The sequence below is a fragment of the Hippocampus guttulatus genome, chromosome 13 (genome assembly GCF_054856545.1).
Source record: "Hippocampus guttulatus isolate MCC_2025c chromosome 13, RoL_Hgut_1.0, whole genome shotgun sequence".
Classification (NCBI taxonomy): Eukaryota; Metazoa; Chordata; class Actinopteri; order Syngnathiformes; family Syngnathidae; genus Hippocampus; species Hippocampus guttulatus.
In genome coordinates, this window is record NC_141273.1 from 16,520,220 (window position 1) to 16,541,255 (window position 21,036).

The 21,036-nt window shown below is 49.1% G+C and overlaps 1 protein-coding gene across 1 annotated transcript in view; it reads left to right on the top strand.

The window, feature by feature from the left end:
- grin3ba (glutamate receptor, ionotropic, N-methyl-D-aspartate 3Ba) overlaps positions 1-21,036 on the top strand; it is an 81,326-nt gene that overhangs the window by 44,436 nt on the left and 15,854 nt on the right. Inside the window, exons 2-7 of the mRNA XM_086127750.1 lie at positions 2,806-3,500; positions 8,465-8,961; positions 11,210-11,481; positions 13,265-13,501; positions 17,968-18,114; positions 18,341-18,486. Of these exons, the coding sequence (XP_085983876.1) occupies positions 2,806-3,500; positions 8,465-8,961; positions 11,210-11,481; positions 13,265-13,501; positions 17,968-18,114; positions 18,341-18,486 (1,994 nt within the window). The remainder of the gene's footprint in view (positions 1-2,805; positions 3,501-8,464; positions 8,962-11,209; positions 11,482-13,264; positions 13,502-17,967; positions 18,115-18,340; positions 18,487-21,036) is intronic.

Sequence of the window (21,036 nt, forward strand, 5' to 3'; positions counted from 1 at the left end):
GTCGGTAGGACCAAAATTATTATTCGGGGTGATTCTCCGGGGTGGTCCAGTGGTTAGCGCATCGACCGTCGCGGATGGTTGTTCGTTCGTCTCTGTGTGCCCTGCGGTTGGCTGGCAACCGGTTCAGGGTGTCCCCCGCCTACTGCCCGAAGACGGCTTGAATGGATTCTGTAGTCAGATTTATTTATTTATTTATTTATTTTTACTCCACGCTGTTTTGTTTGGAAAGCACTCAGGGCCAACACTGATAAATGCTAAACCTGATCAATATTTACAATCGCAAATGAATACGCGTGTGGTCAGCACCAAAGTTGGGCCAAGTCACAAATTCTGCAAATGGGACAGGAATTGGAATGAGCGACGATTAAGTGGAGCGCGCACCCATCTTGTGGTTGTTTGTTTCTTGTCGTGACTTCATTTCCCTCCGGTTAGATGGTGACGTTTGGGTTGGTGCTTTGAAGAATTTTCTTTTGCTGAAATGTCTTTTGTGCAGCAGGGCACAAAGGGGCGGTAAGCTACATTTTCGGTTAGCTCTTCGCAATCCAAGTCAGTGAAGGCCTCATTGTAGGATGTCTCGAGATTATCCTGAGTGATTATCCTTTGGTGTGGGGGCATGTTTGATATGTTTGATATTTATGATGCCATATCCTTCTGTTTGTGGTCAACGTCAAATACGGCCCGATAACGATAACGGGAGCGGGAGAAACACATGCCAACAATCGTTTTCCCTCTCTTACGACCAAATGCAGCAAAGGTCCAATGATTGGATGTCTCTGATAACTCCAGAATGATTCTCAAGTGTCAGGTTCACAACGAACCGAATAACGTTTAGGACCCCAGAAATGCAGACACAGACAAGATGCGATAACAAAAATGTTTATTATCAAAAAAAAATAAAACCGACAAAGTCCAAAACAGAAAACGCTGGACACACGCGTACTTTCCAGCGGTCCGGATTCTTCTACAACAGGCATGATTATGAGTGTGGTGTGCGATATCGCTCATCTGATCCCCTCCCCCCACTCCCCCCCAATCTTGTGTGTGGGGTCTCTCGTTTACAAAAAGGTTTAGGATGTCAAACATTCGGTATGTGAGTCATTAACTCCTTGTTTGAGTCATTTGACGTCATTGTTTTTGCGTCAGGCCTCGTGACAAACAACTGCGGCAAGTGTCGATTTGTTTGCCCCCCACCCCCACCCGTGCTCATAAATGACGCGGTTAATGTGATTTGATGTCATTCAGCTCACACTGTGTCTGCTTTCTTCTCTATTAATCTGTCTCTCTTCGAGCCTCTTTTCTCCAGTCTTCAATCAAACGATTTGTCTTTGGGACCCGCTCAGGAGATTCATCCTGTGAAGTCCGCAGTGGAAATTTACCGGCGCGGGCCGCTACATGTGAGCAGATGAACATAAGTTGTTGATGAAGCGGCATGTGAGTCGGAGTTTAAACTTCTTGTTCCGGCGGCTGCCTCACAACTGCCACTTTGCGGGGTTCAAATCGGAACGGCGGAAATTGGCCGTTCTCTGCATACCAGCCGGTCTGCGTAGTGACGTCAAGCACGCTGTCATCGCAACAGAGGTGAGGATAAGGGGTTCCGAAAATAGGCAGTAACGACCGTGATCTTGTTGCTGGGTTTCGAATCCACGCCGCCACCACTGCCTGGAAGTGGAGAGCGCAGACCACCGAGCGAATAACCCGCGCTGCCAGTCCAGAGGCCGGCCCCCTCTTTCAAGGCTCAAAGGAGTGAAGATTTACAAACCTACATTCTCACGGCACGTTACACTCACCTCCCGGAAACCTCCCTCCCAATCCGGGTCATGGCACCACTGCAACATCGATGATCCTGCTGCCTTCACCCGCTTCGCTCGCTTGAAAGTGGAGCATGCTGACCGCTGAGCTCAAAGCTAAGACCAGCAGCTCAGTGGCCCCATTCTCTTTGACGACTCCGAACCGTTAGCTTGTCCTGATGTACATCCGTGCAGCACAAACGCAAAGCTGTGGCGCTTCGGATTATAAGGCGCACCTTTAATGAATGGCCTATTTTAAAAACTGTTTTCACATATAAGGTGACACTTTACATTTTAAGGCGCATGGAATAGAAGCTACAATAGTGGCTGTGGATGCGCTATGGATCCACTAGATGGAGCTACGCTAAAGGGAATACAATACAATACAACACAGCTATATTTATATTGAAGCTTCATAGCCGCTGTAGCTACTACGAAGCCATTGAGAACTGGTCACAAGCACGGACATGAAACATAATCGCATTACAAAACAATAAATGAAAGCGCAAAAGTTATGAAGACAACTGATTCAACAAAAAGGCACACAAACCTCGCGGGCTCACAAGGGGCTAAATATCCTGAGAAGTCTTGCTTGTCTCCTTCTTCCTTCGTTTAGTCAGTAGTTAACTCTGCTTTTAGTATTATCTTCGGTTCATTTCGGCTGCGCAGAGCTCACAAAGTAGTTTTCTGTTTGAGTGTGTGTTGGCGATGAGTGCCGGGCAGAACATTTTTAAGTGACCACAAGATGGCAGAGGAACACGAACAAGGAAACAACTCAACGGGGAATATTAAGACTGTGTAACGCCATATATAGGGTGCATCGGATTATAGGGCGCACTGTCGGCTTTTGGGAAAATGGAATGCTTTTAGGTGTGCCTTATCATGGGGGAAAATACGATATATTGTTTTTTTTTGTTTTTACATGGGTCCATGAGAATAAAATGTTACATTGCCGATTGATACCAACAACAGACCTGTTAGCATGTTCCAATTTCTCTTTCCTGTCCTTCTCCACCAGAACGCATTCCACCTGCAGATGTCAGCCCGCATGCCTCCGTCTTCCCTCGGCGGCCTGCTGCTCGCCGTCCTGCAGGGGAGTGACAGGGACCGGGACCGGGGTGGCATGGAGGACGGCAGCTGGGGCGCTGCGGCCGTGCTCTGCTCCGGCTGGGAGGAGGGCAGCGACGGCCTGCTGTCCCACATGCAGACCCACAGCGGTGCCGCCTGGCACCTGTGGGACGTGGTCAATCTGACTCAGGTCTCGGGCGGCGGGCGGGGTGAGGCCAGCGAGGAGAGGCGCGAGGACCAGAGGGAGGAGGAGGTCTTGAGGATCCTCTCCACGCGCTTACTGCGGGCCGCCTCGCCCTTCTCCAGCGTCCTTCTGCTGGGCTCGGACCCGGAGTGTCTTTCCTCGGCGCTGCGGGTGGCCCAGCGGCTCGCCGCGTCGCTGCCGGCCCTGCAGTGGATCATGGGGTACCCGCTGTCGCCGGACTCCCTGCATACCTTGGGGGGTCCCCTCGGCCTGCTGGCGTACGGCGAGGTGGGACGCAAGCCAATCAGCTTCTACATCCGCGATGCCCTGCAGCTGATTGGTCGGGCCGTCACGGCCGCGGCCGCGGCCAGGCCCGACCTCGCGCTGATGCAGAACGCGGTTAACTGTTACGACAAACCTACGCGACGAGATCCCTTTTCGTCGGGACGATATCTGTCAAGGTGAACACACTCACACACACACACACACGCAAATAGATACACACAGGGGAACAAATTCATGAAACGTCATCATCATTTCAGGAAAATCAACTTTAGATTGTAATGAAACATCCTATGATGTCATTTGCATTTTGAGGGCAATAAGCGTATGAAAACGAAAGGAATTTTCTGATATATTGTCCTCATGATTATTTGAACGTGCACCAAAATGCGATAACCTATCCCAGATATCAAAAACCCTCCCAAAAAAGAATGTTCTTCAACGGGGAAGCTCTAAGTGGCAGACAGCGTTAACGTGTAGCGTCCCCTTAGCTTTTGGAGTGACAAGTTTGGCGCGAGGCTGCTGCTGGCTCCATTTGCGATTTTCCACAGCAGCGTGGGCTGAATCGTAGCGTGGGTGGGGGTGGGTGTCAGGGAGACGGTCGGGTGTCATTGTTGCCGCTTCCGCTGCGTTTTCTTCACTCGCTGCGGATTTAAAAGAGAGCGTCTGACAGCTTCCTCGGGTTTCTGTCAGGCTGCCGTCTATTCGCGCGCACACACATTCTCGCGAACCCATTCTGAGCCACGTATTAAGCCATTAACATTTTCCCCCACTTAAAGCCAGACAAAGCTACGATCCTGTCATGTTTACACAGCTCTCGCTGATGTGAGCGATGCGCGGAAACATCCGCGTGACACCGCCTGGACCGGCGTCGCTCTGACAGTCCATGTGGAGTTTATTTTTAAGACGGCACGATGGATGAAACGGAGTGTATCCTATCCACTTTTACTCTTTCTCGGGTGGTGAGGGAGACGGATTTGCATCGCAGGGTGATGTGAACGCCAGCTGAGCGCCATCATCAACAACATAATCACTAACCGGAGAGCCCCTGTCGACTGCAGTTCAAGTGAGCGCGGGTCGTGCCAGAACAATTTAGAGTCGGGAGGCTACGGGCTAGAACGAGTGAAGAGAGTGTCGAGGGTTACAAAGCAATACGAGCAAACCACTCGCTTGCCAGAAGCGGAGGGAGTAGTCGGTTAAGCTGTCTGTGGTGAAGTCGACAAAATAACGGGGAAATGACATCCAAACCGTATGGCACATACCAAATCGTGAATTTTGACGTAGCATTCCACACCTCGGACCGACTCGTCGGGTGGGAGTAAGGATGGGCAAGTAGGTTTCGTATTGGGCCAATGCGAGCCTTATTTCAACGTATTGGGTACAGTGAAACTCCTCCACAACGAAATCATGTTTGCAGCAAGAACTTTTTCACAACAGGGGGTTTTTCACTGTAGCAAATTTGATATCAGATGTAAACACACACACACACACAGGGTTTTTTTTCGTTGTATGGGGGGCAGGAAAGTGGGAATGGTGTCAATGCATGAAGATTTTTTTCACACTAAGGGGGTATTTTCGCCCATGTAGGTTTCGTTGTAGAAGAGTTTCACTGTACTCATCGAGGCTGCCAATACTAGCTGTTGATAGAAAAGGCAAATGTTGAGTAAGCCCTCCTCGCCTGTAGTTGGCGCTATTGGGACTACGGCTGAAAATGAGCATTTATGCTAACTCCGGCGCATTTCAACTGTTTATTTGTGGGTTAATTGCATGCATCCAAAGATTTGGAAAAAAGTGGTATTGGACTTTCCTAGCAGGGAAGAAGACAAATATAAATTGAGAGAAGAAGGTAATATGGTGCGGTGGGGGCGCACTGAGTCACCACGCCAAGAATAAACTTATAGCCTTAGAAAGTTTGGCTGCGGTTCTATTTCAGCTGCCTGTAATAATCATAAAATACGCCGTTGCTTATTCCCCAGAGAGCATTAAAGAGAAAAATACGCACACGGGGACACGGTAAGCCGGAAGGGGAGGAAGAAAAACACAAATTAAGTCACAATGAAGTTGAAGCAGCACTTGGGGGGGAGAAGGTTGATGGAGAAGTATCTGAAATCGCTGCCATCTCGCCGGACATCGATTGCATCCCCGCGAGAGATTAAAAGCCCCCAAAACAAGCTCACTCGGGTATCATCCCACAGTGAAGTCAACTTTCCCTCCGGAGAAAGACGGAGCGATAAGAAGGTGAAACGAATGCCTGAGACTCTCTTATGGAGTCGTGACAGACCAGGGTTGCTTTGTTGACATTGACTCTTGACCGCGGCAACGGGCCGGCCAGGCGTTATTGACAGGAACCCATCCCTCTCCGACACCGCCGGCCGGGGGAGACTTATCAAAATGCACTCATCCATTCGAGGTGGCCTTTGGCTGTGGCACAAAAATATTTGGTGCGGGGAGTATAAAAGGATTCTACGCTTATCCTGACACCTGAATCTCAATATGTAGAGGAACAAATGGACGTGAGCTTTAATTTCCTTGTCGCACGCCTGAGCAGAGACCAGATCTGTGACCTGGAACAAAAACATACTTGGGAGAGTAAAAAAAAAAAAAACATTTGGTACCGGGCCGCACAGAAAGAATAAATCAGCAGCTCCGGGAACGCAACTTTCTTATCGCTGCTTTGCTATTGGCTATTACCTAGCATCTTCTTGACATTCCATTGGCTCAGAGGGACCTCTACCGTTTATGCAGTGTCCTCGTCATTGGCCCCTTCGGGCCATGAGGCGTCACCGTGAATCAACCAGAAAAAGTGTTCACCGGTCGGGCGATCGCACAATATGCCGATGTTTGCCTTAGAAGGATTGTTAAAAGCCGACAAAAGCAAATGTCCTTGGATCAGTTTTTTCCAAAACGCCTGGCAAAAACCACTTCTGAGAGAGACAACATGAACTAAAAAGGGCAAAAAACGACAAGGACGCCGTTAAAAGTTAAATGACCATTTTTATTCTTTACTCTATTATTTGTTTTATACATTATGACAAGCTCTCATTTATTGTGCAATAATCTAATTGTAACATGCATCTGTTACATATTTTGATGCATTTTTATACTTTTATGAATACATTTTGGGGGCGCTTGGAACGGATTAGAGCATTTACATGGAAACCGCGTCTCTACTTACAACATTTTCTAGTTAAGAAATTTCTGCCAGAACCAATTAATATCGTAAGTCGAGGCACCACTGTATTTTGTTGTATTTATCCGCCACACCTTAAAGGCCGGTCCCTGAAAATATTGTCTGACATGAAACCGGTCCGTGGAGCAAAACAGGGTTGGTGACCGCTGACGTACGGGACAAGAGCGTTGTCTGAGGCCTGGCACAGAAGCATCCTGGAAAAAAAATAAAAATAAAACAGGATTCAGATTGAAGAAACGGGACGTTGAAGAGATGTGAGATTTAATTTCTTTGCGTGCGGCACAAGAGTCTGACCCGCCTTGATGAATCATCCGTCTTTTGGTATATGACGATTCCGCCGTGCTACCACCGTGAGTGATTTCAGCCTCCCAGACCGGGGAAGCACTTGCACTTTTATTGTCAAGGCGGCGGCTGATGAGGAAACATTAAGCGGCAGGCGACGAGGATGACACCAGGTGCAATTGGAAAAAGGGTTTTTGCGGGAGACCGATTACATCAATGGATTATGGCGCTACCCAAGTAAATAATGACACCGGGGCCAAGAAAGAAACCGGCGGAATTCGCAAACGGAAAAAGACTTGGAGCAGAGGTTAATGACCCGCGTGATCAATCTAATCTTTATTATTTCACAACGCATATCTCATGTTTAATGGGGAAGGGGGGGGGGGGGGGGTTACATTCAGGAAAGACGAGGTAATCTCTCGCCGGGGATCATCGACAATCCGCGCACGGTTCACCGCAGATTTCCGACGCGGTGATCCCAGCATTCTTGAACATTTCAACAAACAACCCTGGCGCACCGTTTCCGGTGACCCGACACCAATCGTGATCTGATCGGACGTTACTCATACGCATTGAGGACGCCGCCTCCCCAACGAATCGCTAAGACGCGAGCTAACATTGCCCGTGCGGTTCGAGAGGCCACGCGCAGATTCACGCGTCAACCGGAATGGCTCATCCCCGGCAAAGAGCCCGTGCGGAAGCCACCGCGGCGAGTGACGCGCATAGCAATGTCTTGTCAGGATGGACTTTTTTCCAATTCGGAGAAGACCCCGCGCTGCTCCGCATTAACTTTTAATTATGACTTTCCAGGAGATGCAATTCCCCCAACCGAGATGGCTCGCTAAAGCTGCGCTATCAGAGCGTGGCCCACCGCCAACTCCTTTTTAACCTTTTGATTGCTTCTTTCCCAGTTTGCCATTCCTTCGTTTGCTGAAAGTCGAGCTGTTTATTCTCCCGGCGGTGATTAGCATGACTGCCTCACAGTTCTGTGGTGCGGGGTTTGAATATTGGCCTTCCTGTGGGGAGTCGCATCTTTTTTCCCCGGCATGCTCCGGCTTCCCACATATCAATAAGTTGGCGCCACGTTTGCCCCAATCGTTCAAGGTTTGTGATCTCGGCCCTGACCTGAGCGTTTGTTTGTATTTTCTCTTTCCTGGTAGGATGGCTTCCTCCCACGTTCCAGAAACGCGCATATTAGCCTCATTAAAGACTTTAAATTGGCAACAGATGTCAACGTGACCCGCGATTGGCCGGCGACCAGTTCAGGGGTTCCTCCGCCGACTGCCCGACGATAGCTGGGATCGGCTCCAGCTCACGCGCGACTCTCGTGAGGCCAAGCACTATTGGGGAGAAAAAAATAATTGATGTTTATACTCCTTTGACACTTGAACCTAAATCGTTTTTTGTTTTTGAAAAAGTGTTTGCGGTGTCTTTTTATGGATGTGAGCAATCGGAGCCATTGAAAGAACAACTGAATTTCTCCGCGGCGATAAATCATGTCCAGTCTTCGCCCACGATATCACGACTCATCGCTCATGCCCCTGCGATATTGAAACATTTTCAAGCCATCATTTTTTTTGGTTTATATTTACATTTTCTCCTGTTTAAAGCGTAGAACTATAAACATACTTTTTATTTTTTTTTAATACGGTCTCTATCTCGACTGTCTAGGTTTTTTCCCAACACCTCCTTCACCGGTGCCACAGGCCTGATCCAGGTGGATGCCGACCTCTCCAGAATACTTTCCTCGCAGCTCTTCCACGTCTGGAGCCTGAAGAGGGGCGCCCTGGGCCAGCCGGCATGGGTCACTGTGGGCCAGTGGTCCCGAGGCAGGCTGGAGTTGGAGGGTGGCGTCCACGGGCTGGCGGGGGGCTTCAGCAGCAGCCCGGGTCAAGGCCTCGGCGCCGGTGTGAGGGGAGGTGACGGTCAAGGGGACTTTAACGCCGGGGGACGTTGGAGGCCTGGGCTTTCGGTGGAGGGCCACCGTTTGCGGGTGGTGACCCTGGTGGAGCACCCGTTTGTGTTCACGCGCGAGGTGGACGAGGATGGGCTGTGTCCTGCCGGGCAGCTCTGCCTGGACCCCCGGACCAACAGGTCCGATGTGATACAAGGACTCTTCAACCAGCTGCATAATCCCAACGCGTCGGCGGCGGACTGGGAAGGCATTAGTAAGTTGGCTTTCACTTTAATTCCGCAGGTAAAAGCGAAAGACTTTTGGAATTTTCATCTTTACATTTGAAGCGCCCCCTTACTAACACATTTTGGGATAACCTTGAGCAAGTGCGCTTTTGTCTAAATCAATTCCATTTATTGTTTCTTTTTCACTTTCTCAAGATTTATTTCTTTTTCTTTTTTTTAATTTAAGTTTCCCGACCTAAGCGTCTGGACCAGGGGTTGGCAACCCAAAATGTTGAAAGAACCAAAAAAAACAAAAAACAAATACTGTATTTTCACGACTATAAGGCGCCATTAAAAGTCTAAAATTTTCTCCAAAATGGACAGGACGCCTTATGATGCGGAGCGTCTTGTCTATGCGCTGAGTTCCAAAACCTGACTGACAGCCGACACGCTGTTTATATAGAGAAAAGGCGGAAGTGACTGTGGACAGGCATGCGGCAAAGAAGTCGGCCAATCAGTGAAGGGTGGGCGTGTATATATATACACATATGGAGAGCGAGAGAGAGAAAAGGCAGATGTGAGTGAGGACAGACATGCGGGGAAGAAGTCCGCCAATGAGTGAAGGGTGGGCGTGTAAGTGGACGCTAAAGGGACGCTACAAGCAGGTACAAACACCTGTATAGAGTGTGGCTATGTGCATTGTTGCAAAACAACTTCGGTTTTGGTTTCTAAGAACCCCCGAAAATAAATTCTACAAAGAGACACGCCTACGAAGCTCAGTTCAAACTTCAAGCCATCGGTTATGCTTTTGGCATGCGTGCCCATCTCACAGCAGCGGTGAAAAACCAAGTCAAGCAAATGAACTCTGAGCTTGCCGTTATTCCCGGAGGCTTGACTAAAGAACTCCAACCGCTGGACATCGGCATCAACCGGGCGTTCAAAGTAAAGTTGCGAACGGCATGGGAACAATGAATGATCGATGGCAAACACAACTTTACAAAGAGTGAGAGGCAGCGCCGGGCGAGTTACGCCACAATTTGCGAATGGATTGTGGCTGCTTGGACGAACGTGTCTGCTTGCACTGTTGTTCGAGTTTTTGGCAAAGCCGGCATCATTTCTGTGGAGCCACATGGCAATGAGAGTGACTGACAACGAGAGGGAACACGGCGTTTTTGATGGATTACCGGTACTTGCACAATTGTTCAATTCTGATACAGAGGATGAGGACTTTGATGGATTTCTGGGTGATGATTGATCGAAAAACGTGAGTACATTGTACGATGGCTAAATAAAATACAACGGAACTCAGTTTTGCTTCCGTTGCCTTTTTAAAAACGTGTTTTTAGCTTGTATGTCTTGGCATGCTACCGTATGCTTCAAGCTAACGTGTTTTTAGCGTGCGCGCATGAATGCCGTATGTTTAAGCTGGCGTATGTTTTACCACTTTAAAATTGCGCCCAATAATACAGTGCGTTTTGTCTATGTGTAAAATACAGAAATAGCACCCATTAATGAGACTGCGCCCAACCATACGGTGTGTCGAATGGTCGTGAAAATACGGTATGTCTGGAGCCGCAAAAAATGAAGAAATTTTTATTCTACACATTTTTACAGCATTGAAAAACATTAAATGTTTGTGTCATGTTTGTCCTCCTACAGAAACCACATTAAAACAAAATATATTGCTTTTTCCATTCTCAAACATTTTTGAAAAAGCTCCAGGGAGCCACTAGGGCGGCGCTAAAGAGCGGCATTGGAGCCACGGGTTGCCGACCCCCGGTTTGGACCAAGATTGCAGCTGCGAACCCCAACCTTAACCCCTATTTTTTTTTTTTTTAACCTCTAAACCCTAATCTTTAACCCCGACTCGAAACTTGGACACCAAAACCCTAAGACCTTTTCCAACCCTTAACCGTAACCAGAAACCGAACCACTCAATGTATTCCTTAATCCTAATCACAATCTCAAACCCTTGATCCTTTTGCCTACCAGCCAACGCACTTTTTATTGGGTTGTCCACGCGAACCCGACCCCACTAACACCTGACACCAAACACAGAACCCTTAGCTTGAACCGAAAACCCAACCCCGAACGCTGAACCCTTTCCCCTGACCTTTGAATCAGAACGTATATCACTCGAGACCTGCGCTGAGGTGCTGGTATCAAAGCTTATTTTGGCTCTCACTCTGAACCATCACCAGCTCGGCGCGCTAAGGGAATTACACCAGAGTCAGCACTAATCTCGTTGTTCGGAGCTCGATCAGAATTCGTTTCACGTCGCCGTCTTCCCCTCCGCAGGCCTTCCAGAGGACCTGCGCAAGTGCTGCTACGGCTACTGCATCGACCTACTGGAGAAGCTGGCGGAGGACATGGGCTTCACCTTTGACCTCTACATCGTGGGGGACGGGAAGTACGGCGCGATGAGCGGTAGCGGCCGCTGGACCGGCCTGGTGGGCGACCTGAGGAGCGGCACGGCCGACATGGCGGTCACCTCCTTTTCCATCAACTCGGCCAGGAGCAGGGTCATTGACTTCACATCGCCCTTTTACTCCACCAGCCTGGGCATCCTGGTACAGTGGCTAGCGGTCATCATTAATTCCATTTGTGGTATTTTTGGCATCTTGATGAGGGCGGAGAGAGTCCGGGGCATGTCGAACAATGTGCTGACATCTTCATTCGGCCCTCGGCCGCCGATGGGAAGTAACCAAGTGCAAATACGTTTCATGCGTTAGTCGTTGTTTCGCTCCTATTTCTACTCCGTACTCCATTTTGACTTTTTTTTTTTTTAAACCTCCGCAGATTATGGCAGGATGTTTTAGATAAAAAAATGGAGACGTAAATGGAGAACAGTGGAGCCTTACTGCAGTTAAGATCTTTTATTAATTACGGTTTTTAATGCAGACATAAAATGCTATTCTCGCGCTGACAATTTCTGTCTCATCTGAGCAAACACATAAAAGTCACATTTCCTTTTTATTCAAGTACATTCCGGAGTCTGTACTTTTTCAACAATTTACTCATGTAAATAACGCCGTCGTATTTATTTTTTTTATTTTTTCATCTTTGCTTCTACAGTAGAGAGCATGAGTAATTTCGAATCCCTCGTCAGCATTCAGTCATTTCTGCCAATGCGGGCCGCCGACGCCCCCGCCGCTTGATTTCCCCCTTTGGCCCCTCTCATCCACCAACTGGAGTTCATTAGCAAGTGAATAATTAGTTTCGCTTTACGCCGGGCCTATTAATTATGGAAATTCCCCCCAAAAACGAGCAGCGGTTTAAGATGCCGTAACGGCTCGGAGAGGCGGGCGGCAGGAGACGTCTGAGAGGAGCCCCGAGACACGCTGCCGTTATTCGTTTGATTTGTTAACATCTCCCCGTGCAGCTGACACGCTGCGATGTATAATACAATCTGACTGTAGGGTCCCGTTTCGGAAGAAAGGCTCATCTGTCTAAGAAAAAAAAGGGGGCGGGGGGGACCTTCCTTGTCCTTCCAGAGTCGACAAATTGTGCAAAATGGAAAACTCTGTGGATGGATTTTACAAACTAATTATGGCTGTCTGTGTTTACCGACAAGATACCTCGGGCTGGTGGTAAAAATATGATGCAGAAACTGAAACGGCTCTCTCAAGGATTTCAGAGGAAAATGGATTGACAAAGTTAGGTGTGTAACTGGACTATTTTACAGCACGCTGAGCATTACCGGGCTTGCAAAAGTGCCATCGAAATGGAATCGCTGCCGAAGAATGATAGAAAGTCACGAGAGCTTTTTTTTTTTTTAATACTCAACTCAACTGACCTGTTTTTATAGAGCACCTTAAAACAACCAGCGCTGTATACAAAGTGCTGTACGTTTATTGTTGCAAATATCAAATATGCAACAATAAACAATAAATTAATAACGAAGACAGTAGAAAGCACAAAAAAAACAATCAAACTAAAATCAAGTCTGAGTCATGCTGAGTCAGACGTGAGGCACCGGGCAGGCGTGTAGGGGCGGAGTAGCTCAGAGAGGTAAGATTATTAAATCATTAAATTATTAAAGAATTAAAGATCCATCCATCCATTTTCTGATCCGCTTATCCGCTATCTTAAAAAGAACTCAAAAATGTATCGAGAGCCAGTAAAGGGTTGCCAGAGTAGGAGTGATGTGCTCCCTCTTACGAGTACCAGCAGCATTTTGGACCAACTGGAGACGCTTCATGGAGTCTCTACAGACTCCAAAGTGAAGTGCGTTACAGTACTTCAGCCAAAAATACCACAAATGTGGAACCGCATGTGTGATACATTTTAATTTTTTTTTGCCTCTGCCATCTACGTCAGAAACAAATGCTACATTGTCGTCGTTTCTCCCAGGTCCGCAGTCGGGACACGGCAGCCCCCATCGGCGCCTTCATGTGGCCCCTGCACTGGTCCATGTGGGTGGGCATCTTCGTCACGCTGCACCTCACCGCACTTTTCCTCACCTTGTACGAGTGGAACAGCCCCTTCGGCATGACCCCCCACGGGCGCAACCGGGTGCGCGTGTTCTCCTATTCGTCCGCCCTCAACCTCTGCTACGCCATCCTATTCGGCCGCACCGTCGCCACCAAGGTAACGTTGCCGATAGTCACCTTGATCGATTTTCTTGAGAGCGGGTCGGATAAGATGCGGAGGAAAGGCAATAGGACAAATGAAGTTAAAGTCACTCGGAAGGGGGATTTCTGAGGATTTTGCAGCGCAATGACAAAAAAAAAAAGAAATACAAAATATCGCAGTGAAGATTGATTGAGGGCGAGGTTAGACGTGAGGCAGTGATGAAGCAGGGAGGCACAGGGAGGATCATGCAAGGGTAAGTGTCTCGACAGAGATTGGAACGAGTTATGACCGGCACGATTGGGATGGATCAAGTTCATGGGGGGGGAGTGGAGGTCAACACTCCGAGAGTCGTACAAAGTTTGCGACGGGTGAGAGTCCAGAAAGCAACAAGGGGTGTAATGAGAGCGCTGACAGTCGGCTTTCCGCATTGAGTTGAGAGGTTAATCGAGTCAGTGGCGATGAGAAACGGAACCGGCCCAGGAGGGTGGTCACGGCCGTGTTAACGGGAGGGACCGGTGTTCTCTTCCCACTCTGTCTTGGGAAAATGTATCACGGCGATGATTTACGAGCAGGCCGTACGATTCCCTGACAGGTATGAGGCCCATGAGAATAAAATCTTCCAGTCCCTAAAAGTATGTGCTTCTGAGGAACGTTTGTTAATGCAAAACTTGATGCACTTCAGTCCCTCAAAGGATGTTGGCCCAGTACTGAATTAAATCAACCTGGATTGGTGCAGTCACCAATTTTTGCTGCACTGGATGATTTAGCAGTTGAAATAAATTCTCGGTCGTTGCAAGCAAAATTCTGTCAAATGAAAACGATGGAAATGATTTCCCTTCACTTGGGTGTCCGGAGGTCACCTGTCGAGCCGGGGTGCGAGGAGCATGGTCAGAGAGAAGCCGGTTAAAGTATCACAGGCGTCTGTCATCAACAGACGCCGCCCTCGGAAGGTTTTCAAGGCAGGTCCAACTCACGCTGGCCTTGACCTAGGACTCTCTTGATTGAGCATCACCCACAACGGGCCTCCGAATGCCTCACGATCCTCCGAGTGCTTCTTCCCCTGTCGTGTAATGACCAGGAAAAACACAGGAAATGCAGAAATGAAAATTGCAGTTCAAATCTTTGTCAGCCTTGCCGTCCCAGTAAAGCCGGAGACACGTTGAATACGTATTCTGTGCATATGCAAATGGGAGGAGTCTCTCTGGAGGGTTGGTCCCTCTCGATTGGCCTGGAAACATCTCGGTATCCTCCCAAAACTTCTTCCCCGCCCCCCCATGACCAGTATAAACAAAGAAACATATGAATCTGGTCAAGCTGAACTTCAATCCTACCAAAAGAGACGGAGAATTTGACCCAAGGCAAGTGGCCTCCGTGGTTATGTGTTCCCGATTGTCCCAACGGGTTGCAGATGTTGGCATGGTCCTCGGATCCCCTGGAGGAGTCACGTCCCTGAGTTAGTCTGGGGACACCTCCCGGGACTTCTTGCCGTCCCAGTAAACCCATGATTCCGATTCAAATCTTGTCAGTCTTATCGTCTCAACGGGACTGGAGAAATTGTCCAGGGACAGGTCACCTCCCTCGTTCTGTCTTCTGGGCATACCCAAATAGTAGGTGACTCTCTGGAGGGAGCGTGTCTCTCAATTGGCCTGCAAACACTTCGATATGCTCCCACGATTTCCACAACCTGAGACTTTCCCCATGACTCGAACCAGTATAGAGGAAAGAGGAAAAACGGATGGATAAACATGTAGCCGGAGTTTAGATCTCATCAGTCTCGATCTTATCCTCCACCTGGCTTGCTATGTGTTCCGGGCCTGTTCAAACCGGTCGGCGTAAAACCTTGGACCCTCTGGAGGGACCGTGCCTGTCCGTACACCTCGGGCTCATCCAGAGACTTCATCCCCGCGACTCTTACCGGGATAAACGGGGAAAATTGATGGATAAACAGATCATTCCAGTTCAAATCTTGTCACTGTCGTTTATATTGCTGAACCTCGTTGAACGCAAGGTCATTTTCAATCCCCACTCGCTTAATAGATGTTTTGAAAGCATGCGCGCGCTGAAATTAATGCATGTTCACAAATCCAAATTTGCAACATCAATGTCATTCGCTCCAACGGCCTGCCGTGAGTTGGCAAGCCATCATAATGAACGCACAATCCGCCGCATGCCCGCCCCCCCCCACCCCCTCCTACCCGTCCCCGGGGACTCTGGAATGAACGAGAACAGAGGCCGAGTTATTAGGGAGACCTTCGCCTGATTGAAAGGTCGCGCCTTTGATCCTCGCTGATGAGCAGATTTGCCCTCCCCTCCCCCCGCCCCCATTTGCAATCCCGCCATCCATGAAAACAATCTCATTGGAGGCGTCTGTGGCGTCAACAATCGCTTTCTTGGCGCGGCTAAACCGACGTCGTCATTAAAAAGCTGTCAAGGAATGCTTTGCAACCAAATCAGCCGTTATAATTTACAGAATCATACAGCATGAGCCTTGAGATAAGCTTGAAACATTTGAATGTTCTTAAAGAGGGGCGACAAGGGGAAGTCAAAACGAGATGACTGTCATTCACTTTACTTCGGAGTCAGCCGGTCCTCCATGAAGCATCTCCAGTTGGTCCAAAAAGCTGCTGCTCGCCCCTTGACTGGTCCTCGTAAGAGGGAGCACGTCACTCCTACTCTGGCATCCCTTCCTTGGCTCCCTCTACATTTAGAGATCTTTTTAAGATCCTATGATTTGTTTTCAATCGCCCTACCTTACCTCTCTGAGCTCCTCCACACCTGCCCGGTGCTTCACGTCTGCGGACCAGACATTATTATTACCGAGAACTAAGCGTAGGCTCAGAGGGGAGGGAGCCTTTTCCGTTGCTGGTCCTTCTCTTTGGAATGACCTCCCACTGAACATTTGGCAAGCCTCGTCGCTGCCCGTCTTTAAAACCCGTCTCAAAACTCATTTGTATTCTTCGGCTTTTGACTCAGCATGACTCAGACTTGATTTCGGTGTAACTGTTTTTGTGCTTTCTATTGTCTTCGTTCTTAATTTATTGTTGCATATATGCTAATCGCTCCATTTTTCAGCACTTTGTATACAGCGGTGGTTGTTTTAAAGTGCTCTATAAATACAGTTGAGTTGCGTTGAGATGATGTTAGTGGAAGAGAAATAAAGCAGATTAATCCATCCGTTTTCGTCCGCCATTTTCGGATAATCCCGCCCTCCCCTGTCATCTAAAATCGACGGCACCGCTGCCCTCGGGCTTGCATTGCAAACGTCACGTGGCCGAACCCAGAAAACAGGTGAGCCCTGACGTCGACGTCACTTTCAGTTGACAGCAGAGGGGGGTATTGCCAATAAAAGGCAACCGCCTCAGATGGATGAAAATGGATGCATGCGTCTGCTTCAATCTTATTCCATAACATAGCAATAGTATTCAAGGACTAGTGGGGGCTCAGCTGATTAATGTTGTGCTCTTCAGAGAAATGTCCCATCTTTGCACCTTGTAATAAGCGCTCACGGCCCCGGCTTTACAGTGAATCGTAGAGTCTTTCCAGCGAGAGAAAGTTGTCCCGTCTTCTCTTACACGAGGTGGATTTTAATTGGCGGAATAAATTGTTGGCTTTCTGGGGTGGGCTGGGGGGGCGGCGGCATAAAGTGGAGGCAGTTCTCCCCTCCCCCCTCCCTGCCCCCGTGGCTGACAATTTCATCGAGAAATGTTTCCCAGATGCCTTCCAAACAGCTCCCCTTGCTTGAATTTCCTTTAATATGCCTGGCCATCTTTTTTCAATGAACTTCATTGGGTGCTAATGTAGGATTTGTTAAGAGGATGGAGCGCTTTAAATGTGGAACTGAACCTGTGTCAATACCTGGAAGGCTCGGTTTGAAACCAAAAAAAAAATGTCCATCGAAGAACAACACTCGGTCCTCACTTTTTCCACTTTTCTCGACAAGGCAAGGCGAAGCCGCTTCGTCACCTCTCGTCCGGATTGTTGTCATGCACTTTACTTTGGAGTCAGCCAATCCTCCATGAAGCATCTCCAGTTGCTCCAAAACGCTGCTGCTCGCCTCTCGACAGGTACTCCGAAGACTGAGCCTAAATACAGTTGATTTGAGGTGCATTGAATTTCATCGATAAGTTAACTCAATGTGCTTCACAGTTGCAAAATAACATTTGAAGGCAATCCCATTTAAAACGTTGAATAGCAAAGTATATGAGAGAAATTAAAAAGTACTGGAGTTTACTCAAAGCACGTGTAGCGCAAGAGCATCATTTTGGAGCAACTGAATAGAGGAGAGAAAGGCATCGTTTTTACCCTGGATTACCCTGGACGACCTCCGAGAACGAATCCACAGCATACTTGATATCATGTCTCCTATTGTCACTTACTGTTGGGAGAGACGATGATGATGATGATGGTGGTGGTGGAGTCCACGGGCAAGGAAAAGTCCCGCGCCCTTGTGAGGCTTTTATTGTCACCTCCCCCCTCTTCAGACCCCCAAATGCTGGACGGGCCGCTTCCTGATGAACCTGTGGGCCATCTTTTGCCTCCTGGTGCTCTCCAGCTACACGGCCAACCTGGCCGCCGTCATGGTTGGCGAAAAGACCTTCGAGCAGGTGTCGGGAATCCACGACGATAAGGTTAGCCTCGGACTCGTAGCCTGGCCAATGACTCAAACCTGTTTGTCAGTTAAATTGATTTTGACTGGAGCACAACAAAATTAAGCGCTGTGAGAACTTTCAGGATTTGGTTTGATTTTTGATTTGCTGTGCCATCCGTCCGTCCTGCATCCTCTTCCTCTTGCGCCCCGTTTTTTTTTTGTTTGTTTGTTTGTTTGTTTTCTTCCGTGGCGTCCCGCCGCGGCAGCTGCACCACCCGTCGCTGGGCTTCCGATTCGGCACGGTGCGCGAGAGCAGCGCCGAGGATTACATGAAGAAGAGCTTCCCCGAGATGCACGACTACATGCGGCGCTTCAACCAGCCCACCACCCCCGAGGGCGTGCACATGCTCAAGTAAGACCCGCACACAAGCACACGCGATAAAAAAAAAAAATTAAATTAAATTCCGGCAATCACTTAAACTAGACTGCCCAGCAACTCTAACCTTGATTGTTGTTGGTGTTATTTGAGTGCAAAAATGCCGTCAGATCCGCTGCCTCCTGCATCACAATTGCAAAACGATTTTCCATTCTTATAGGCCGGCGATCAATAAACAAACAAGCAAACAAACAAACAAAAAGTAAGGCAGACAGAGTCACGCCTCCTGAATGGTAATCTGATTTCAGAAGACAACGTGCACGAAAAAAAAAAGGAAAAGCCTGTGCCAAGTTTGCTCTTCCACCCACCCGGGCTTGTGTACAGATGAATACAAGAGAAGACAAAATGAAGAAAAGCCAGCAAACACAAATCTCACCTTCAAGCGGGACAAGGTGAAGACAGACTCTGAAGCTTGCCTTAAAAAATATCTATACCTCTATCTTAAAAAAGAGGTTATCGCAGAGTTGACTCAAATGGTTCAATGAAATTATTTCAGGTTTACCGCATTAATTGAGACGCCCCCGCTGGAATGATAACTGACCTCCCCAAAAACACACAAGCAATTAACGGAAGCTTCACACGAAAAGGGGAGCTTTTGAACGGTGCCTGCAAACGAGCAAGTCTTAACTGCTTTGGGACGGGCACATTTTCATTTCATCATCATCATCATCATTTTTTTGGGTTATTATAGTATTTTATAGTTCACGAAAAGTAACCATATGATTAAAAACATTTTTTTAAATTATTTATCACTCAACAAACACTCCAAATATATCCATCCATCCATCCATCATCTACCGCTTATCCGGGGCCGGGTCGCGGGGGCAACAGCTTTAGCAGGGAAGCCCAGACTTCCCTCTCCCTAGCTACTTCTTCCAGCTCTCCCCGGGGGATCCCGAGACGTTCCCAGGCCAGCTGGGTGACATAGTCTCTCCAGCGTGTCCTGGGTCTTCCTCGGGGTCTCCTCCCGGTGGGACATGCCCGGAACACCTCACCAGGGAGGCGCTCAGGAGGCATCCGAATCAGATGCCCAAGCCACCTCATCTGGCTCCTCTCGATGTGGAGGAGAAGCGGCTCGACTCTGAGCCCCTCCCGGATGACCGAGCTTCTCACCTTATCTCTAAGGGAGAGCCCGGACACCCTGCGGAGAAAACTCATTTCGATCTCGTTCTTTCGGTCACGACCCATAGCTCGTGACCATAGATGAGGGTTGGAACGTAGATCGACCGGTAAATTGAGAGCTTCGCCCTTTGGCTCAGTTCCTTCTTCACCACGACAGACCGATACAACGTCCGCATCACAGCAGACGCTGCACCGATCCGCCTGTCAATCTCCTGCTCCCTCCTGCCCCCACTCGTGAACAAGACCCCAAGATACTTGAGCTCCTCCACTTGGGGCAAGATCTCCTCCCCGACCCGGAGGGGGCACTCCACCCTTTTCCGACTGAGGACCATGGTTTCAGATTTGGAGGTGCTGATCTTCATCCCAACCGCTTCACACTCGGCTGCGAAACGCTCCAGTGAGAGTTGGAGAGCCCCGTTTGAAGGAGCCAACAGCACCACATCATCTGCAAAAAGCAGGGATGCAATACTGAGGCTCCCAAAACGGACCCCCTCAACGCTTCGGCTGCGCCTAGAAATTCTGTCCATAAAGGTTATGAACAGAATCGGCGACAAAGGGCAGCCTTGGCGGAGTCCTACCCCCACTGGAAACGATTCCGACTTACTGCCGGCAATGCGAACCAAACTCTGGCATCGGTGGTATAGTGACCGAACAGCCCGTACCAGGGGGTTCGGTACCCCATACCCACGAAGCACCCCCCACAGAACTCCCCGAGGGACACGGTCAAACGCCTTCTCCAAGTCCACAAAACACATGTAGACTGGTTGGGCGAATTCCCACATACCCTCAAGGACCCTGCTAAGGGTGTCGAGCTGGTCCACTGTTCCACGGCCGGGACGAAAACCACACTGCTCCTCCTCAATCTGAGGCTCGACTTCCTGACGGACCCTCCTCTCCAGCACCCCTGAATAGACCTTACCAGGGAGGCTGAGGAGTGTGATCCCTCTGTAGTTGGAACACACCCTCCGGTCCCCCTTTTTAAAAAGAGGGACTACCACCCCGGTCTGCCAATCCAGAGGCACTCTCCCTGTTGACCACGCGATGTTGCAGAGGCGTGTCAACCAGGACAGCCCCACAACATCCAGAGCCTTGAGGAACTCCGGGCGGATCTCATCCACCCCCGGGGCCCTGCCACCGAGGAGCTTTTTAACCACATCGGTGACTTCAACCACAGAGATAGGAGAGCCCACCTCAGAGTCCCCAGGCTCTGCTTCCTCCAAGGAAGGCGTGTTGGTGGAGTTGAGGAGGTCTTCGAAGTACTCTGCCCACCGGTTCACAACGTCCCGAGTCGAAGTCAGCAGCGCCCCATCCCCACTGTACACAGTGTTAGTGGTGCACTGCTTCCCCCTCCTGAGACGTCGGATGGTGGACCAGAATTTCCTCGAAGCCGTCCGGAAGTCGGCT